Source organism: Leptonychotes weddellii, chromosome 5 (genome assembly GCF_054177405.1).
Source record: "Leptonychotes weddellii isolate Sample4059 chromosome 5, ASM5417740v2, whole genome shotgun sequence".
In the NCBI taxonomy this organism is placed as follows: domain Eukaryota; kingdom Metazoa; phylum Chordata; class Mammalia; order Carnivora; family Phocidae; genus Leptonychotes; species Leptonychotes weddellii.
This window is the reverse complement of record NC_138373.1, coordinates 117,527,525-117,542,088: the sequence shown is the minus strand read 5'-3', so window position 1 is coordinate 117,542,088 and position 14,564 is coordinate 117,527,525. Positions and strand designations below refer to the sequence as shown.

The 14,564-nt window shown below is 34.5% G+C and overlaps 1 protein-coding gene and 1 non-coding gene across 11 annotated transcripts in view; one reads left to right on the top strand and one right to left on the bottom strand.

The window, feature by feature from the left end:
• Positions 1-14,564, bottom strand: part of CNOT2 (CCR4-NOT transcription complex subunit 2) — a 118,956-nt gene that overhangs the window by 51,861 nt on the left and 52,531 nt on the right. For 2 of the 10 annotated variants that reach the window (XM_081822063.1, XM_031027035.2), the window contains exon 2: positions 4,233-4,290. The exons of the other annotated variants lie outside the window; for them this stretch is intronic. In XM_081822063.1, the coding sequence (XP_081678189.1) occupies positions 4,233-4,253 (21 nt within the window). In that variant the 5' untranslated portion in view covers positions 4,254-4,290. The remainder of the gene's footprint in view (positions 1-4,232; positions 4,291-14,564) is intronic. 10 annotated transcript variants of the gene reach the window in all.
• LOC115940601 (small nucleolar RNA SNORA18) lies at positions 10,424-10,556 on the top strand. The gene has a single exon (XR_004075334.1). It is a non-coding gene; the product is annotated as a small nucleolar RNA SNORA18 (small nucleolar RNA).

Here is a 14,564-nt window from a genome sequence, read left to right as displayed (position 1 = left end):
TACAACTAATAGTTTAATGTGTGTATTCTCCCCAAACTGTAAGCTTCATGATGGGAAAAGGAGTAAGGGGCAATAAGGGAAGGGCACTTATTTTGCAGTGAACAACGTAAATAGAGGATGTTACAATCAAGTATTTGTGCATGTCAAAAAGATCTCTTTAGCAGAAAAATGAGAATGAACTGACTAGAGGTACATGAAACAAAAGCCACTCACTACCAAACTGATCGTACCTATTTTAGACAAAGTTCCATTAATTTTAGGATAAAATTATGCCTAAAAGAACACTATTACATCAATTAAAATTACTGTTTCCATATTCCAAATCAACTAATATTTTTAAGTACTTTCTAAATACAGTGAACATAATTTAATCCTTCAAGGAATTAATAAAATCTCTAAATTTCATTATAAACCACTAAAATAGACATTGTAGCGTTGAATGTGTAGAATACATCTATTAAATGGGTTCAAATAAGAACAAATCCCTAATGGCAACTTCTTGTAGATTCTAGTAGCCAGGAGTTTTACTGCTAACACGCTGATACATGTGCCCCACCATAAAGTCAACTATTTCACAACTTTAAAGTATGAAGACTTTTCGACAGTCGTGAATTTTTTTTCATCTCTGGCAACAGAATTTGCTCCTACCTTGTATTATAAAGGATAAAATGCGCCACATATAAGTTATATGGTGCCTTGGAGGGGAGGTGAACAGACTGTTCCTTTCTTTACAGTTTCCCTAATGAAGATTTTACTAATTCACTCTGATTGCTGAATAAAGAATTTGACTTCTTCCTTTTGTGTCCCTCCCAATTCCACATTCACTATCAACAAACACTTCACATACATATGCACACAAGTTCTCTGTTGTCTACAAAGTAAACAGAAACTAATAAAAAATCACAATTACCATTAATATTTACCAGCTTTATCAAGATGTAGTCAATCAACATTTGAAACCAATCATGAGAAGCCATAATATCTGAAGATAATCTGGTATTTTTATTATTACCCATACAGAGAAAAGTGACAGGTCAAATCTCACTGAGATACTGCCCAAACTCTGTGAAACCAGAACATTCCTATATCAAGTATTATATGACAACCTAGAAATATTTATAACCGAAGGAATTTTTGTTTTAGGAGTATTTTTCAGTAACGCGATTCTGAGCTACCAATCCCGTTTCACATCTATTATAAATAATTTTATTTCATTCCTAAAAAAACAATAAAAAAAAAATGGGCTTAAGGAGAAAAGGATACATACACTGGAAAAAAATAAAAATCTAGCTTCTGAAAAAACAAAGAACTCAATATCTGAATATCTTTAGAAAAAGAACAATTGATCTTTCTCTTCTCATATAAAAAACGTATTTCTTGGGGTGCCTGGGTGGCTCAGTCGTTGAGCGTCTGCCTTCGTCTCAGGTCATGATCCCAGGTCCTGGGATCAAGCCCCGCACTGGGCTCCCTGCTCGGTGGGAAGCCTGCTTCTCCCTCTGCCTCTGCCCCGCTTGTGTTCCCTCTCTCGCTGTGTCTCTCTGTCAAATAAATAAATAAAATCTTTAAAAAAGAAAAAAAAAAAAGAAACGTATTTCTTATTAAGTCCTACCAGTTCCAGAATACCGTGGCTTGATATTTACAATATGACAAATACATAATGAATAGTTTAAGAATCTGCTTACGATGGATCTAAGAAAAATGAAGGTTTAAATAAATTTTAGAGGCAGAATTTCTAAACTCATCAACTTGAACCAACAGCATAGAAATAAATAAAAGCAATTCACTTCACTTTTAGCAAATGCAGAATGCCCAACAAATGAACAATTAAAAGCCTTAATGAATACTGAAAAGGCAGTTAAAAGGTAGATGCACAGGGAACATATGACTCTGGCTGGAAAAGTGACTCAGCAAAAAACTGGGGGCCTACATGAACGTATCCATAATCATTATTTTGGAGAGCAGGTAAATATTCTGGCACAGAGTCCTTTCCAGGGGTTACAGAGCTATTTTGTAAGAGGTCTTATCCAACAATGACAACAACAAAAACAAAACCAGGGTAGCACATATCCAAGAAAAAAATGGAGAGTTCAAGCAAAGAGACAGAAAATAACACATCACTCTTCCTAATCCAAAACCATCTACTAAAATCTATTGTCTGAAGCTGCTTTACTCAGATGGTATTCCCCAAAATCATGTACACCACTTCTTAAAGTGCACCCCAAAAATCTACAAATTCTCTAAAAAGTGTTACTAAGTCTATAAATGCCCCTATCTGTTTGACTTTGATCTAGGGAGAATATGTTGTGTATGCTTCAACCTGAAGAAACAGATTTTGTGATTTTCCAGAATCTTAAAATCACCTGTATCAATATGCCTTATAACAGATTCAAAACTGAACCACCAATATGTAAGCTTTAAAAAGTACATCATCCTAAAACAAAACTCTAATAAACGTGCTAATCCACAAAAGAAAGCACACGATCGTATACCAACTAAAGAACCAACTGTAATTGGTATGCCTTACGAGCAATAAGTTATTAGAGTTGAGAAATCACATTAATAGGTCCTAAAATTACAGTATTTCATCCTTAAATATTCGGATATAAATCTATTATGTACAAGTGAAAGGATACACAACAACAGAAAATCTTTATGTTTAGGATACAAAACAAATCCTGTAAGCATAAGGCAAACTTTTGAATGAGAATGAATATAATATCTTAAACCAATTTTAAACCTTAAGAGGAAGGATCAGTCTATTTTTTTTTTTTTAAAGATTTTATTTATTTATTTGAGAGAGAGAGAGAATGAGAGACAGAGAGCAAGAGAGGGAAGAGGGTCAGAGGGAGAAGCAGACCCCCCGCTGAGCAGGGAGCCCGATGCGGGACTCGATCCCGGGACTCCTGGATCATGACCTGAGCCGAAGGCAGTTGCTTAACCAACTGAGCCACCCAGGCGCCCAGGAAGGATCAGTCTAATAAAGAGGAAGGAAGGAAGGGAAATCCAGAAGAAACTGGATGTATGGTCCGCTTTGTCAAGGGACTATGTATTTCTACAAGGCTCCTAGTAAATTTAAAACAAAAACAACAAAACAAAACAAGAAACTCCAGAATTTAAGGGAGGAAAAGGGGGGATAAATTGCTGAGGATTCTATACTTTGAGGGCCTAAAGTGCCAAACAGTCAGTGTCCCAAACTCTTTGAGTGTGACACACTTTCTCTGAAGAAATGTTAGCAATCATAGGCCATATTAAGTCTCCTTTCCCTGGATATAATTTTGAATGTCTTGTTATGTGCAAAAGAATGTAGAAATCACCTGATTAAGAATTATACAGGATCAATCTGGGAGAATGGAAGAAACAATTTTTGAAGGCTTTCTGAGAAGCAAGAGCCCAAAAGGGCAGTATTAGTAAGCAAAGTAGTGTGGACCTAGGGCTACATTGCTAGAAAATTATTTCTAATAACCATACATTAAGGAGAAAAAATCTATAATGTTAGATCATGATTTCCAGTACAATGCAGACAAAGAGAAAATGCCCGGAGTGTTAGAATTTCACACACACACAATCTGGTGACCTTATTCATTCAACAAATCTTAGCTGAACTTCTGTAGCAGACATTATGCCCTCACTGCTCCTACACTCATTTTTGTTAATCTCAAACCCCAAGATGGTAGAAATGTGCCAGTCTTCCTGTCTAGACCTCAGAGAAAAAGATACTTGAAGTTTCTATTCCTGCAGGTATTAAAAGTACAGCCACTTGCCTAAAATCTCGAGAAATAGAAGAACAGCATGTCTAAAGCTAGTGGAAGGAAACTAAAACTTGCCCCATTCTGAGACCAAGTTACACGTAGCAAAATTATAAGTCTATGAATTTACACCTTCCCCAACTTTGTTTCTTAGCTTCTTTTCTGAAGACAAACTCTCTGGTCCTGCCATACTGTGGAAAAATATGAAGTTGCTGAAAAAATCTAATAACCTTCCTTTGTATTATACTAATGGTTTATTCAGTTTAAGGTTTTCTGTTTCGTATCTTAACAAAAAAGTAAAATTATTTCTTAGGACACTAGACTCTTCTATTTAATAATTTATGATGGTTTTATGAGAAAACTGATTTACAAAACATCATATTTTTAAGCTAACAAAATGACTCACTGGTAAATGGCCCAACATCCACCCTCAAAATACTGACGACAGTACCATTTTTACCCCAGACTTTCCCATCACATACTTACCTGTGCAACTTCTTTCAACATTTGCTACTCTGGGGATTGGAAAGCTCAGAGCTGGAGGCTGAAGTGAAGAAGGAAAGGTTGGAGGGTGAGCCATGACACCAGCCCCACACTAGGAGCTCCCCTGAGATACTACAGCAGGGTTGACACCATAGCTCTGAAGTTCAAACTCCAGCAAACGATAAGAAAGGAGTCCAACCAGAACATGATATACGATGGGATTCTTCTGCTCTTTGAAAAATAAGGAAATCATGCTATAAAGATCTGAACGTCCAGTTTCAACATTATGACTCCCTGTTCACATCTTCATTATTCCCAACCCCAGAATCATCTCTCAGACTGATTGAATGTATAAATCAAAAAAAGGACAGGGGGCAAAGCTTTCTACAAACGTGCACACTTTTTCAGAAAATGAAAGGATAGGGCTTACCTGGCGATCACGAAACCATCTAAGACAGTATGTTAAAATACTTTGCCTATCCACTCCTTGTATACTTTTTCTTGTTCTCCTAAGCACTCAACATTAAATCTTAGACTCTCATATATATTAACACCATCAACCAGCAGAATGACTAGACTACATGGAGGCATTAAATTTCTAAAAGTGGACCAGTGAACTTTTTGAAAACCAGGGATACTTTTTGGTATAAGTATATTCTTGGGAGGAAATGATTGAGAACATTCCATCCTATAACAGCAGAATACACATTCTTTTCAAGTGCACATGGAACATTCTCCAGAATAGATCATATACATTAGGCCACAAAACGAGTCTCAATAAATTCAAAAAAATAGAATTTGTAAAACATGTTCCACTCTGATAAAAACAAATAAGGACCCCTCAATTAAAATAACTTGAAACAAACTAAATAATAAAGAGAAAAATGTAAAGACTTTTAAAGAAATCAATCTAAATATAGGACTTAAAAGAAATGTGATTTATTCACTTTTATAAAAATGTGTGAATCTTTATTATATAAGTGAATTACTGATTCAGAGAAAACTAGATTCTATTATGAATACTAGAGCTAATAAAAATAGATGCTTATGTTATTTAAAGATAACATCTATTCAATAACAAATATTACTAAAGGTGGCAAATACTCTGAAATTGTAAACTAAATATAGAGGAGTATCAGAAAAATTGTATTATATGAAGCAGTTAAAAATGAAAAGTATTCCTTCAGCAAGGGAACACAGGATCTTTAAAATACCTTTAAACACCTTACCATATAAATTAATTCAATAAACATTCAGTAGGCATCTACTATGTGCTAGATACCACTTTTCTACTCTTACATACTTTATCCACTTGATGCTCAGAAATAAAGGAACATTAACAAATAAAAGGTAACAGAGAAACACATTTACAATGGCTTCCAAAGCATTAGTTAAGTTACCCTTACCTCTAAGTCTCCTATCATTTCCCTTTCTCTTATTGTCTTCCTGCCACACTACTTTCCCACTCCTATCTCCAAGCCTTTGCACTTCTATCCTTCAGGAATGCTCTTCCCCTAGATATGTATCTATATGGCTTCTTACCCCACCCAACTTCAGGTACTGAGTCATCTTAGTGAGGACTCCTCTGTTTATTGAAAATTACACTACCCTTTTCCCCAACCCCTTAGTCACTCTCTACCTCTTTTCTTACTTTAATTTTCTCCACAACATTATCAACATATAATGTATAGTATATTTTATTTTGTTTAATGTCTTCCTATGCTCTAAAATGTCAGCTCCATAAGAACAGAAATTTTTGTCTTTTATTTGTCTCCTTAGCATCTGGAACACTCACTGCCTTACAGAGCAGGCCCATAACATGAATGAGTCCTCATCTTACTGCCATTATCTGAGTGTTATTTGACACTAATTGACCAATGATTTGCTTACAGCACAGGTTAAAAATTCTATGACACAACAATTATTTTTAAAACTAATGGAATTATGTTGAAAATTAATGTTAAACTTTACATTTCTGAAACATATATGAATAAAATTGTTTTATGCCTTTTCCCACTGAAATTAGACAACCACTTCCAAAATACCTAATAGAGTGCCAGAAACCTCCAGTGGTTCGAGTGCTATGAGAAGCACCAGATAAGAAATGTGATATTAAAAAAACTTTTTTTCCATTTCCTTAATTTTTTTTCTCAAGTTAGACTGTCTTTTTTAAAAAGCTGTTTTGAGAGCATTTCAGACTTATGGTTTAATATTAAGAGACAAGACATGTCTCTTTTGTATCACAAAATCCCACTAGAAGAATTATACTACTTAGAGCCACTGGGTTGCACTGTAGTCCATGGGAATATGCACTCCTTGGAGTTAGCCAAACAGTGCACTGCCTGGACAGTCTAATACAGTGCACCTACTACAAATTAAGCACTAATAAGTACTGAATGTTTACCGAACGATAAATGCTGCTCAAAGCACTGTGTGTGTATGTATGTGTATATATGTATGTATACCTGTTACACAGGTACATATATACATATGCATATAAATATAAAACCTCACTTATCACAACAAAGCCTCTGTAAGATGATTACTTTTACCTCAAATTGAGGCATAGAAGGGTAGAGTCTAGGCTCTAGATAGATCAAAGATGTTTCCCTATCACAGTTATCATGGAGAATACCCAGCCCTTATGTCCCAGTAAGATACCAACGTTTGTTCTCCAGAAAAAAACCCAAGTGGATAGGCTCTAAATCTTCTTACTCTGCCAAAGTGCAGGTGAAGAGTGAGGCATAGACCTGAAAACTGAAGGATGAAGACTTATATTTGTAACTGTAAGTTCAATCCTCCTTTCTTTCCTTAACCTGCTTACAGAATGCTACCAATGAAAATGTAAGAACCCCCTTCTCTCCTCCCCCTTGAAACTATGTATTTTCTGTGGAAAACTGAAATTGCTCAAGAGAAATGTACACTATCAAAATGAGGTACTTACCCAACAAAAAGACTAATTTAACTACATGGTAATAAGCTCTGTCCACAAACACTGTCACCATGTTTTAAAAACTTGTTATTTGGAAATAATTTTAGACTTGCAAAAATAGTACCAAGTTCCCATATGCCCCACACTTTCCCCTAGTGGCAACATGTTATATGACCATAGTACAAGTACCAAAACTAAGAAATTAGCTATTAACTAAACAACTTCATATAGATTTCACCAGTTTTTCCACCAATGTCTTTTTTTTTTTTTTATTCCAGGACCCACATTACATTTCGTTTTATGTTTCCTCGGTTTTCTCCAACCTTGGACTTTACCTGTTTTTCCTTGAATTTCACAACAGTGATGTCATTAGTTATACTGATGTAACTACACCACAGAATGTCCTGCAATGTGAGTAGATCTTATGTTTTCTCATGACCAGATAGAAGTTATGTACTTTTAAAGCCACCTCAATGAAGAAGTAATATGTCCTTCTCAAGTGCATCCTACATGAAGGACATATACAGGAGTGCATATGATGATAATATATCTTATTACAGGTGGTATTAACCTTGATCTTGATTAAGCTAGTACATCCACCAGTTTTCTCAACTCTAAATTCCTATTTTCCCATTAAAACACTGAAATAAGTTCTTTGAGAATATCCAAATATCTGACCTTAAATTTCTGCCTACTAATTACAGCAGTCATCCATGGATATTGCTTGCAGCATCTATGATGCTCTAATGGTGATTTGCTATTTTCATCCTTCTATACTGTATTTGTTAACTGAAATGCTTCTACAAGGAAACCAATCATCTTTTAAAGACCTCACTCTTAAATATGAAGAGTGTCAAAGACTTTACCTAACTGGTCCAAAGTAATATAGGTAGAAAGTGAAGTATAATATCTCAAAATTGTTACTCTAACAATCACATTCTTTCAGCTTCATTACATTGCCTTTATCCCTCACTAGAGAAGAACAGGTTTAAAATTTCATATGCCTCAAGCAGTCTCTCTTGACATTTCTGGCCCTAAAAAAGAAAGATCTTCAATTTCTTTTTTTTCTTGAAAAAGCATCTTCCTATTTTTTTATTAGCATATGTACTATGGTGTCTTTAATTTTCTGAGCTAGGTTAAACATCAAAGAGATGATTTACTATTCTATGCTACAGAACACATATTTTACTAGGAATACTAGTACAATTATTACCTCAGCTGAGAAGATAAATGGCTACTGTATTTACAGGTCTATTAGATTCTAGGAAATCTTGAGGAAGGGAATTCAAGGGAAATCATGTAATTATTTGCTTTAGGTTAAAGGGAATCACAGCTATGAAGACTCCATATATGAACTGTAATATATTTGCTGACCTGTACTCTTTTATGTGTCTTTCCAAATGACCTTAAGTGCTGAGAAGGGGTCTAATAATATTTCTGTGTATTACACACCACATAGTGTCTTACACAACAGAAAGTATTCAAGCCTTAACTGAATATTGACACAAAAGCTTGTTCTCTTTATCAGAAATGATTTCTCATCTATCTTCTCAGCCAAAATATAATTTTAAAAAAATGAAATCTTATGATTTGTACTTCTAACCAAGATGGACTAGTAGGAACAACCTCCCCTCCTGCCTCACCTGAAACAACTTTAAAAAAAAGACAAAATACATGAAGCAATGGTTTTCAAACACAGGACATAAGGCAGTTCAAGACAGTAACCCCTGAGAAAGAAAGAATTGATGAGAGCCCTACAAGTGCCCTTGCTTACACACTAGAGGAGTTTCTGGGCTGCAGTGCAGGGAGAGGGAGCCCTGGTGGAACTCAGAAATCTCTGCGAATTGAGGAAGTGTAGCTCAGATCTAGGTAGGCCAAGGCAGCTAGAGTAAAAAGTCTAGAGTACCATACAGAAGAGAGCTGCAAAGAAAAAGAGTTATAGAGATCTGAACAAGGTTCCTCTTGAGTCTTCAGCTAAGTATTGATCCACATATGCACAAAGCAAACTACCAGAGGCTGGCAAAAGAGACAGTGGAAACAATCTCCAGGACTCACACAGGGCAGTTCCCACAAGTCAGAGTATTAAAATATAGTTCACTATGTAGGGCAGTCAGAAGGGTACAGACTCAGTAGTTGGGAAAAACTAGCCCTAGGTTAAAGGCTACTGGGGTTCTGTGTAAAAAACACTTGAAAGAAAAAAAAAGAAGTCTCAAAGGGCTCAAACAGCTTTTAAGTAACTAAATTTTGTCCCCAAGGAAACTCAAGGATATTAACCAAAAAAACAAATACATAGCACTGAAAAGGTAAAATTTCCAAGGACTGGCCTCCAAACAAAAATTAGTAGGCATACAGAGAAGCAGTAAAATAAAACATATAATGGGGAAGAAAAAAACCCAACAATCAACATAAACAAACCAGAAAGGACACAGATGATAGAACAGGCAGTAACACTAAAACAGTTATTATAACTACATTTCGTCTGTAAAAGTTAGAATAACTGCCAAGATAAAGAAAAAATAAGTGAACTTGAAAACAGCAATAAAAACTATCCAAAATAAAACATAGAGGAAAGAAAAGAATTTAAAACATCAGTAAGCTGTGGGACAACTTCAAGTGAATCCCCAAAGAAGAACAGGGATAGAATAAATATTTAAAGAAATAATGGATAAAAAATTCCCAAATTTGATAAAAACTCTGAACACAAATTCAAGAGGCTCAATAAATCTCAAACACAAGAGTCATGAAGAAAACTATACCAAGATACATCATTATCAAGATGTGTAAAACCAGGGGTGCTTGGGTGGCTCAGCAGGTTAAACGTCTGCCTTCAGCTCAGGTCAAGATCTCAGGGTCTTGGGATCAAGCCCTACATAGGACTCCCTGCTCAGCAGGGAGTCTGCTTCTCCTTCCCCTCTTTGCCCCTCTCTGCCACTCCTGCTCTTGCTCTCAAATAAATAAAATCTTAAAGAAAAAAAAAAAAAGACGTGTAAAACCGATGATAAAAAAAAATCTTAATAGTAGCCAGAGAGAAAAAGTTACATTATGTAAAGATAAGAATGACAGATTTTTGTCAGAAATTATCGAAGTTGGAAGACAGTAAAGCAAAACCTTTAAAACACTAAAAACAAAAAACCCTGTCAATCTTGAATTCCACACCAAGCAAAAAAACATCTTTCAAAAATGAAGATGAAATAAAGACTTTTTCAGACATATATAAAAGAATTCATCACCATCAGAAATGCAACACAAAAATGTTTTTTAGGTTAAGGTCTATCCTGATGGGTCTTTATCCTGTAGACCCACATTCCTGGAAATGCTTCATGGAGTAAATATGTGGTTTGCTTTAAGCATATAACTATTTTGTTAGATCTGTAGGAAAGAACTACTTGACAGAGATACTATACAAGATCTAATATTCATTTTTTTTTAATCTTAGGAATTGGTCTATCCCAAAGATTTGTACTATTATTCTAGGGTGTGAAATAGTTTAGGAGTGAATACAATTGGAACTGACACATATACACAAGGTGTCTGAAATTAACAACCAGGCAGATCCAGCTACTCTGACCCTAAAAGTGGCCCTAAAATAAACTGCTTGATGGAACTGGGTCCCAAAGATTACAGGTTGGAGATTTTTGAAGTATGTCATCAGTATGTCCATATTCAAGTAGAGATCAAAGAAGTCCAACTAAAAGAACTGTGGACAAATGGACATGACAATTGTGAGTTAAACATAAGTTCTTTTTAAAAGGCCTATATTGAAGATTATGACTCAAACTTTGGGGGAACCAAGGTAATAGGCTGTGCTGTAGAAGGAACCACAAAATGTGAAATTCCTTAAATAAAAATTTAATGACTTTAAATAATTCTGCCTAGATTACACATAATAAAAAACTTAAAAAGCTCTTCAAGTAGAAAAAAAATGACACTATGAAGGGAAGGAAGGGAAAGGAAAGGGAAGTGAAGGAGGCAGGAAAGAAAGGGAGGGGAATAAAAACAGAGGTATAAGAAGAGAAGAAAAGGAAGGGAAGAGAAGGGATGGAAAAAACGATCAAATTTTTTCAATTATGGAGATGATAAAAAGCAGAAATAACACTAGTCATCCCCACCCCCAACCCGGAAATTACAACGAACAATAAGAATATATAACAGAAGCAGGAAATGCTTCCCTAAGAAGTAAAATTTCAGCTGAGACCTACAAACGATCAAGATATAGGTTTCTGGTACAAAGGTATACTATAAACAAAAAACAAAATGTTCCCCTCAAAACCAACTAAAAAATGCTCCATGAAATACTGATTCAGCCAATCAACAAATATTTACTGAGCATATGCCAGGCATTATTCTCAAATTCAGATACAGTGTGAAAAAAATATCACTGAAAACTAACTCAGTGATTACATTTTTATTTTTAAATGAATTGTTGAGCCTGGGAGGTTGGAAAGGAGGGAGAGAAGGAAATTCAGCACCCCCAAAGTAAAAGCTGGTGTACAAAGAAGCCACAAGTTTATATCCCCAAAGGGGAATTTGTCCAAGGTAGAAAAGCTGTTAAAAGACCTTCTCATAAACCAGCACCTTTTAAATGGGTACATCATAATTGTTAATAACCCCTTAGTAAAGAAGGCACTTGAATGTCATGGTTTTGATGTTAGGCAGAAAGAGGTACAGGAAAGCTCTTCTGAGAATCTATAGCCATAAACCGGCCTGAATTCATAATACCTATGTGGGCCGCAACCTAAGCTAACATTTTATTTTTAATTGGTCCTGGATTGGTAGTCCCTTAGGCATCAGCAAAAACAAATGCAAATCAACTACCCTCGGGAAAAATATCCTTCCACCTAGTCTTCCAACAAATTCCCACAGAGTTCTAAGAAACATGAAATGGTAACTTAACACACACACACGGAAACAAGGTACCATAAGGGACAATCAACAGAAACAAAAGACATGAGAATGATTTGTAGCAACTTCCAATTGTTTGATTTATCACACATTAAACATAAGAATGTATAAAATAATTAAATAGAAGAGGATATGATGGAATACAGATCTAAAGAAATAAATAAATAATGTTAATATGTGAATAATAACGGGTAAATATGTGGGTAAAGAAGATAACAGACACCAAGATTAACAAATATGATCTAATGAAGAGAAATACAGCCAATACACCCACCAATTGGTCAATATGCATTCTGTTCAAGCTAGTAAACAAGCGGTGTCCTACTAATCATATTCTCTAGCTACAGTGGAATTATATGAGAAATCAGCAACAGAAAGATAACTAGAAAAATCTCAAAGGTTTGAAAAATTATAAACACTTAGGATTAAAGAACATCACAATAAACCCTAGGAAGTAAAATAAAGACTGATGAACAAATATAAAATGATGAATATGAAACAAAAAATAAAATGAAAATAACTAAACCTAAAAACTCCTAGTAAAACTGACAAATCTCTAGCAAGACTGACAAATAAGGAGAAAAGGGACACAGACAACAACCTTAAAAACGAAAAGAGTGCTACGGAGGAAAAAAATATTTCTTTATCCTGATAAAGTATATGTATAAAAAAGATACTGCATCAAATATCATATTTACTGGTGACAACTTAAAGCTTTTAGGACAAGTAACAAAGATTTCTACTATTAACACTTCTATTCGACAATGTATGAGAAGTATTAGTGAGTTCAGAAAAGAAATTCAAGTTGTAAAAATTATAAAGGAAGTATCAAAACTGTAATTTCCAGATGTTTATTTATATGAAAATCCCCAAAGAACCTACAGATAAATTATAAGATTTTAAACATTTAGCAACATTGATACAATAATCAATTTAAAAAGTTGCCTGTATGTCAATATAACAATAACACCTATAAAATATAATTTTTAAAATACCATTTACCAAAAAAACAGTAAAACTGTATGCATAAATCTGGGTCTATTATTAAAAATATAACAAAATTTTACTGAGAGAAAATACAGAAGACCTGAATATATGAATTCAGGAAAGGAAGACTATCATAAACATATCAATTCTTTCCCCAAATAAAAATGAAGTCAATGAAATTCCACTTATAAACTCAATACTTTTTATATATGTGGTAAATCTGTCACTGAACAAAAGGCCAAGAAAGTCAAGACACTCAGGAAGACTAAGGTAAAAAGAAAAACAGACATGAGGATTTAACACAAGGGTATAGTAATTAAAATTCAGTAATGGAGCAAGTGTAGGCAAACACATCAAAGTAATAGAATAGAGATTTTAAAAACAGACCCATGAATATAAAGTAACGTGATTTATAATAGAGCAGTCCTATTAATTAGTTGAGGAAGGCAGAAAAAATCATTACATGATACTAATATAATCATTTATATGCCAAGGAATGGAAATTGGACTCCTAACACTGTATACAAAAATCAATTTCAGATAGATGAAATTTAAATATGAAAGATAAAATAAAAAATCTTTTCAAAGATATAGAATATTTTCACTTACTTGATTTCAATAGAGAAATATTTCACACAACCTCCATAAATTCTTTAAAAAATTAAAACTTTGACATCAAATGTCAGATCAATATGAACACTGATGAGGGAACTCAAATTAGTAAAAACACTCCTAAAAATATTCCTGAAAGACCTTTTGTGAATTTAATTTTCCTGAATTTTGAGAGTACGGCTTGGTTCAAAAAACTTTTCTAACTTCATAAAGTTCCCTCTTCTGTTGTTTTCATGTAATGTTTAAAAATACAATGACTTGTTTTCTGAAATTATCTGGCTCTGTTCTCCTCTATCACTTTTATCTGGAAGTTCTCTTTCCTCCATCTCCATTGCCTCTATCCTGCTCAATTGTGATTCCATTCCCAGAAACTTCTCAGCAGGGTTTCTGTAGGCCTGGTAGGGAGGACTGGTAGGCTTATCTTGAGAGTTCATAGAGCAAGGCTGCTCAAGCTACTTTAGGCCACAGGTCCTCTACAAAGATCTAATATAGTGGGCAAAATTTCTCCCAGTTTCAAATTGGATAATCACATTTAATCACTTTCAAATTGGTTGTTCACCACCTTTGAGGTACTTCTATTCTCAGGCCAGACATCCTAATGCTTCTTTCTACTTTCTTACACACTGAAAGTGATATATGTAGGTTTTTTGGTTAGTTCTCATCTGTTTATATTTGGGGATTCGTGGAGATACCTCATGACCAAGTTTTGTTACAAATGTTTTCATGGGTTGGGTTTTGCTACCTGGTTGTTGTATTTTTATGTGGAAATTCAGAAAGATTTAAAAAACTAAGCTGCCACCACTGATGCAATCATCCCAGAATCTAAGCAAGGCCTAAGAGTACATTTTAAAAAATAACTTTGCTTACGTCTATATTTTTTCTGATTCACAGAAATATCTGCA